Here is a 7,817-nt window from a genome sequence, read left to right as displayed (position 1 = left end):
GGTGAATAAGTCTCCAACCAGAACCAAAGCAATGCTGCCATTATGTCACCCATCCTCCAGCATCCTACCCCTAACATAGCACTGTGGCTCTTAAACCCAAAGAGAGCTGCTACAAGAGTACCTCCTGGACAGTTCCATCCCCTCCTGCAATAATAATCAAGTCTGTGTTCTCCATCAGTTCCAGCAGCTTCTTTGCTTGTCCTTCATAATCTGTCTGAGATAGAAAGAGAAACCAAGCATCAGAAACTCAGCTTATCATGCCTAGGATCACAGGCATGTCTACAGAAAAGTGACGTTTGCTCCATAAGCTCTCTAAAGACGTAACATCATGCACCTTGAAAATTATATGCACAGAAATCACTTCACTGGCTTGTGAAACAAGTCCACTGTTTAACAGTATGTAACATCACTATACAAAAGGCAGAGGCTTTGTAAACCTCCATAACTAGTTTCAGAGTAGTGCAAATCCACAAGGAGCATTAAGGTCAAGTACATTTTATCTAAACTGAAAAGTACTTGAATACTAAGGAATCACTGGATCTTTAGTCAAAGACTGCGGTCTTGTCTCCTCCAAGATGGAGAATCTCTAATACCAGTATCTCCCAACACTATGTTGTTTATCTCGTTCACTGCTGTCATCTGGCTTAATACTAAGTAAGTGCATTTACTGGACCAACAACACTATTTTCTGTAGCATGCAAGCTATTCGCAATGGTCTCTCATTCAACTACTGACCCAGCCACATTTTGCTTAATTCCTGAAATGTACAGTTGAAAAAAAACTGCAGCTTGACAAAAGCCTAGTAAAATAAATAAAATTTTCTCCTGGGCTGACACTGTGTCTTTTTAACAGAATAGAGACAGGCACTGACAAAACCAGAGGTTTATGAAAGAAACACTAACACAATCTTATCACTAAGGCTACAAGATGGAAAGATACACCTGTCAGAGTACAATCATTTTCTAAAAGAGCAGCATTTATTGCCAGAATATAATGCATATGAAACTAGCTAAAGTTTCCCAATCCCAAGGAGCTTTCAGAAACAGCAAGATCCCTACATGTTTATTTTCCTTTTCTTTTACTTTGTGCTTTAGCATTCCCAAAACATTCCATTACTTGGGGATCCATTAAAGCATGCAAGGTTATTTTTAATCAATATATACTGTTCTATTGCAGTACTAACTTCTTGAATTTTATAGATTCAGGCACAGCAGACAACCCCAATGACTGTGTGCCTAAACTACCAGATGATTCTAAGATTTAGATTCTCCTCTCAAATATTAATTACAGGAGGGTTGCCTTACACAAGAACATAAATCCATCCCATCACCCCCACTGAAAACTAAAAGTAATTCAAGAAGTTTGTAAACCAAATAGAAATTTAAATATATATATATTAAATACTAGGCTACGGTTTCAGCATTTATATTCTCCGATTCCCCCAATACTCCCCAGCAATATTCCAACAACAAATGCCTCCCTTCAGATGTCTACAGAGATATACCAATGGTGAAGACACAGCAAGCCTAAACAGATCATCCCTTACCTTAACTATTGTTACATCCAAGCCAGATAAGTGCAAAATTGGAGCGGCATTCTTTTCAAAGAGGTTCCTAGCTTTGCTAAGGAAAGTAAAGGAGGAAATGATTTAGTTGTGCGGGGGCTTAAATATTAAAAAAACAAGAAGGAATGCCTGATCTGTATACACAAGGCAGTTTGTTTCTTAGACTGAATCTTTAAGTATTGAATCTTTTTGATACAGTCTTAATAAATGCAGTAGCAAGTTCCAAACTAATAATAATAAAAAAAAAATAAAAAACAGCAAGACTTCCAGAAAACAATATATTATTTATTACAAAATTAGCAAGCCATGGAGCAGCAGGCCTTAAAACCATGAAGAAATTCTATGTTAAATTTTAAGAAAATAGTTTTAAACAGTTACTAGTTTCATACATTATTTAGTAAGTTTATGAAACAAAAACTTTACCTGACCTTGTTTTAGTAAAGCTCTCATGCATTTTATGCCTGTTAATGCATAATAAAATAACTGTGCCATTAATTATAAATTGTGTACAATGAGCAGAACCCAGGGAACAGAAAATCGAGACTATACATTTATGGATACTGTACATTTTTCAAAGATGAGTGGTTTGTTGCAATTCCACCTTGTTACCACAGAACAAAAATGCAAGTCTATGTGCTTCCAGGTAAGGTAACTTAACTCTCTTTTAATTATTCTCTGAAACCCACCAGAGACGTTAAGTGACAGGCAGTCCAGCCAAACTAAAGGGATACACCCATGCATCCCTAGTACTACTCAATACTATGCTGACCATTCCCCCGAAACATTCCCAAAGAACTGCTGACTGTCTCCAGAAGCCTAGCTCTGTGCCCAGTTTTACAAGGCTCATGCCCATGGTATTGGGCACATCCCTCCTCAGGGTTAATTCTCATGTGACAGGAGCACTGGCTATCTACTACTGCTTCTGTGTTTACTGAGGAAGAAACCAAGACCTGCTTCAAGAAACAAATGCTGAGGAACCAAAGAAAGGATTTAAGAAAACTAAGAATGGAGGAGGCTTAAATGATTTGGGATTCATTCACCAAACGTGAACTTTTCATTTTCTTTAAATTACCATTTCTGATCCAATGTTTCAGGTACACGAGCACACACAAGTTGGATAACCTCAGGCTGGTGTGAAATGAAGGCAAAAATCAAGCCCAAAAGTTTAGCTGGACCTTAAAGCAAAGGGAAACATATAGGGTATCGGAGATATGAAGAATGGAGGGGGAGGAAGTCTTTACCCTTTGCAAGCTGCTGGGTTGAGAAAAACTGTTGCTTTCTTCACTTGCATGCTGGAAGGAATCGACTGATTGCCAAACACCTACATAAGAGAAAATGGGATCGAAAATCAGTTTCTCTCCTCAATCAGTTTTTAGGTACAGTATTAAATTGTTCATCCAAACAAACAGCATTATACTCCTACCCCACCCTACAAACAAATGGCTTCCCATTAGCAGAGCTTTGTCCTTAACAAGTTTGTTTCAAAGTCACCCACAATTTCACAGACTGAAATCCTCTACTCCATTTCTTCGAAACCACTACCATTCTCTTTGAATTCCAACCTTATTTTTCCAGCCAAGGACAAAAATCTTGGGAGCTGTTCCTGAGTCTAAAATTACTTTTTTCTTCCTTCCCACATAATTCTTGTATATTTGTCTACCACTTCCATCATAACACTGCCAGAACCCACTGAGGCACTGTTTTGGCACCCCTACCTTTATCTACAAGGTTATCTGTATTCTCTCTTTGTTGTTCTCCTTGAACCCATGTTTTTTAAACTTTAATATGAAGGGGAAAGAAAACTGTAACCAGACTACTTACTTTTACCATTAAGCAGAACCCCATTAGATTTCTCTCCACCTCTGAATACAATAAAAAATAACCTCTTGATATTAAAAGGTTTTTCAATAGATTTACTGCATCTTTCTAGCCAAGAGTTTATTCCCACCCTGGCCACTTTCTCATCCCTCTCCCACAATTCAATGCTACAGCAGCGGGCAAGGGAGGGTTGTGTTTTTACTTGTGCTTCTTCATCTTTTAGATCTCCTTACTAGTTAACCCGAAACCAACACTTGCTACTTTTGGGCACCTATAAACATGATGGACCTTTGCATGTGACCTAATCAGCACGTCAGAGCAAACTCGATCAACTGAGTTTGCTGGAGCATGCTAATTAGTGCACTCCAGCAGCCTTCACATCATGTGTATTCAGTGTCCCCGTTTCAAAATGGTGGCAGGGACATTTTAATTAAAGCTCGTTGAACAAATTTAGCTAAAGAGCCCCCATTGCCATTTTGAAGCACGGGACACTGAACACACATGACGCTGTGGGTGCTTTAATTAGAATGGCTCTCTCAGAGCACATGTATAGACGCCTTTTATTATGTTGTTGGAGCATCTCACAGCAATGATGAGGGAGCAAGACCCACTGTGCTAGCTGCTTACATTCAAAGAACGAAAAAGGAGACTGTCCCTGCCTCTGTTCCTTTCTAATTTACAAGGAAGTATCTTTAAAGCATTTTGATGCCACACAACACATTATGCATGCAGAACACTCCATATTTCAGTGATCAGTAGCTATTCAAAGCTGTAATTAACTCCAATTATCAACTTTATCAAGGGAACCTGAGTTAAGGGAAAAATATATACGATTAAAGGCAGGGCATTAAATTCAATTTTCTTTTTAAAGAAACAGGAAAAGAAGGGAAAGGAAAAGAGTGCATGAGAGAGGTTACTGAAGGAAAAGAAAATGGGGGGAAAAAAATCAAACCAGTGGCCCTTAAGTTTTATTGGAAAACAGCTGGAGAAACCCCCCCCCGATTAATTGTATTACAATTTTTTCTTTAGGGAAATCATGGGAAATGAGGGTCCTCATCAATAATCCTCTGGTACATTACAGCTGTTGGAAACAACTGATTATTCACTAGGGGCTGAGGGGGAATGCAATATATTTACTTGCTCTAAACAAACAGCCTCTTACTGCTACACAATCATTTCTTTTTCTGATATACTTGGGATATATTTCTGTCACAAACTCCAGCTCAAAGATGGGAAATTTTAAAAAAAAGAGAAGTTTTTATAAGTTGCTTAGGAGTCTATCTCCATGAAAAATATATTTGAAGACAAAAATGTAGGAAGGTCAATGCCTTTTTCATTTGTCTGCTGGCAGCAGAACTCCAGATACTGTTTCCCCCCAGTGATCGCAGCACCCAAAAACCACTTCTAATACTTTACACATACCTATCCGTTTTCATACCAAGATCTCAACATGCTTCATAAACACTGATTAATCCCACGTACCACTTTAAAGTGCAGGCTGTAGAGAAACTGGAAAAGCTCCAGAGGTGTGGAACAAAAATGATAAAGAGCTTGGAAGGAAAGAGGTTGAAGTAAATAGGCATGTTCAACTTGTGGAAAGAGCAATTAAGAGGGGCATGATAGAGATCTTTAAAGATCTGGAGGTCTGCCATGAAGAGGGGGAAGATCTTTCCTCTGTTGCTGCAGAGTAGAACAGGTAGCAATGGCTTGAAATTACAGCAAAGCAGTTAAGACTGGATACCAGGAAAGCTTCTTCACTGTTATAAGTCAGGCAGTGGAACAGACCACCCAGGAAAGTTAAGAAATTTGCATCAATGGAGGTTTTCAAGAGTAGGTAGGATAAGCATTGCTTAGGGATGATCCAGGAGTGGCTACGTCTGGAGTATGCTATAAACAGCAGCAGTTGGAAGTCCAACAGCTCCCTATGAATGGATCACTGAGAGATCACAAGCAGAGCTCAGCAGCCCTGAGCAGGTGGATATGAGAGGACAGTGCTCAGCAGCCTGATGAATGGATGCTTTGGATAGGGATGATCCCATCTTGAGCAGAGGGCTGAACTACTAAGGTTCCTTTCTAGGACGCTATGTTTCATAGTTGGCAGGGTCAGAAGGGACCTGAGCAGATCAAGTCCAACCCCCTGCAGGAAAAAGTACTGGGGTCAAACGACCCCAGCAAGGTGTTCGTCTAACCTCCTCTTAAAGACCCCCAGGATAGGAGCCAGCACCACTTCGCTTGGAAGTTGGTTCCAGGTCCTAGCCACCCTGACCGTGAAGTAGCACCTCCTGATGTCTAGTTTGAATCTAGCCTTTGCCAGCTTGTGGCCGTTATTTCTAGTCACTCCTGGTAGTGCTCGGGGGAACAGGGACTCCCCCAGTGCCTGCTGGTCCCCTCTGACTAGTTTGTAACAGGCCACTTGATCCCCCCTCAACCTTCTCTTGTGGAGGCTGAACAGGTTCAGGTCCCTTAGCCTCTCCTCATAGGGCCTGCCCTGCTGCCCCCTGATCATGCGGGTGGCCCTCCTCTGAACCCTCTCAATGCTGTCCACATCCCTCCTGAAGTGCGGCACCCAGAACTGGACGCAGTACTCCAACTGTGGCCTGACCAGTGCTGCATAGAGGGGGAGGATCACCTTCTTGGACCTGCTTGAGATGCACCTGTGGATGCATGACAAGGTGCGGTTGGCCTTCCTGACTGCGTCCCCACACTGTCGCCCTATGTTCATTTTGGCATCAATAATGACTCCAAGATCCTTTTCTGCCTCTGCACTGACAAGAAGGGAGTTCCCCAGCCTGTAGGTATGCTGCTGATTCTTCTTCCCCAGGTGCAGCACCTTGCACTTGTCAGTGTTGAAACCCATTCCTCCTTTATCCCTCTGCACCAGTTAAAACACTCTCTCCCTTGCCTGTTGCACACTTCTGATGCACAATTAGTTCTTTTTATCTTTCCCTGCAAATCCATTTTTCTTTGCTCTTCCTTGAATTCCCTGCAATCTGGTAGCATCTTTCAGATTCTAAGGTATTAACAGTTTTTTGTTGAAGGTGTATTTAAGACACTGATCACTTGAACATTCAAGCACCGAACAAGACAACAAAAGAAGTATAGAAGTCTGAAGCAAAATATGTTCTCTATCAGTGCTGCAGGATAATTTGAGGGTATAGTTTCTGCTATTTATTATGAGAGGTGATCATGGGGAAATTTTGTTCTTCTGCTCCTGTACAGTTTGAGCTTCTCGTAATCTATTTGGGCAAAAATTTCCATAGGCTGGGTCATGTTGCTGTGAATATCTTCTCCTCAGCATCTGACAGTCTAAATTTGGATTTCTCCAGGTGCATCACTGTTGTGAAACATAGTGACAGGAATACTCACCTTGAGAAGTTGAAGGTCTGATGAAAAAAAATCATTTTCACCCTTCCTTCTTGGTACTCAGAAACAACACTCATGGGTACCCATACAAAAGCTGATGAAATCCCTTTCTCAAGGTGCTGGCAACGATGAACACGTGTAGAACAAGATTTAAATCACAAGCTGGAAAGAGGTAGTGAGACTCCTGAAATGTGTGCTCGGCTGGGGTGGAATGACTTGTGTGCAGTCCCTGGGCAGCAGCACTCATGTCAATCAAAGCGCGCTTGTTAAGTGCAGGATTCCCACAAAAAAAAAAAAAAAAAAAAAAAAAAAAAAAAAAAGAAAAGACTACAAGAGTGACCTGGCTGCACAGACTCTGGATAACATAAGTACATGGGGAAAGAAAACAGCGAGTCCACAATCCCCGTAGGGTATATGGACACCGAGAACTCATTTTACCCTCGCTGACCTAAGCGTGGATGCCCTACATTCAGTTACTTGCACACAAACTCAGATGCTACATTTGCCATCTTCAGTAGAGTTACGCTGGATTGAACAGGCAAGGACACTGACTAGCTTATGAACCCCAAAGATGGTCTCTCTAGTTCAAGATCAACATAAAGAAGCTTGTGCTGCTTCCCTCATGATGTACCTGCTCCATGACAGAGGTGAAATTTCAATCTCTTTGCCTGTTGATCCCTGCCTTTTCACCACACCAGAATTTGGGAAAGATGGAATAATGAAACTTCCACAACTGGAAGGCTGTGCAAAACTGACCAATGCCAAGGAGATAACCCTTGTGATGTATTTCACTGTTCACAAACTGAATCCAAGCTACAGCAAGGGGCCTGACCCCCAACTGAATGTAGGGGGCCTTGTTCATCCTTTGGAGTCTCTGGAAAAGAACACAGATGGTATCGTTGTCAGGCTTGTCACGTAGAAGAGACCTGCTGGGAGAATCTCAGGAGTCCTGCACAACTGAGATAAGAAGGGGATTTTAATCTAATTTTATCACATTAAATGGTATTACCTGGGCTTCTTGGCATGCAGCTCTCCTTAGCAGGTTATCGCTATCAGGGAAGAGAAAGGAGAA

The 7,817-nt window shown here is 41.4% G+C and overlaps 1 protein-coding gene across 8 annotated transcripts in view; it reads right to left on the bottom strand.

Moving 5' to 3' along the window:
- The window catches only part of AGK (acylglycerol kinase), a 48,443-nt gene that overhangs the window by 28,193 nt on the left and 12,433 nt on the right, over window positions 1–7,817 (bottom strand). For 7 of the 8 annotated variants that reach the window (XM_025213470.1, XM_006031798.3, XM_025213474.1 and 4 more), the window contains 4 exons: window positions 7,755–7,794; window positions 2,806–2,885; window positions 1,547–1,622; window positions 122–214 (listed from right to left, as the gene is read on the bottom strand). In XM_025213470.1, the coding sequence (XP_025069255.1) occupies window positions 122–214; window positions 1,547–1,622; window positions 2,806–2,885; window positions 7,755–7,794 (289 nt within the window). The remainder of the gene's footprint in view (window positions 1–121; window positions 215–1,546; window positions 1,623–2,805; window positions 2,886–7,754; window positions 7,795–7,817) is intronic. The other variant, XM_025213476.1, reaches the window with a different exon arrangement.

This window comes from Alligator sinensis, unplaced genomic scaffold (assembly GCF_000455745.1).
Source record: "Alligator sinensis unplaced genomic scaffold, ASM45574v1 scaffold585_1, whole genome shotgun sequence".
NCBI classification, from domain to species: domain Eukaryota; kingdom Metazoa; phylum Chordata; order Crocodylia; family Alligatoridae; genus Alligator; species Alligator sinensis.
This window is presented reverse-complemented; position numbering and strand designations above follow the sequence as displayed.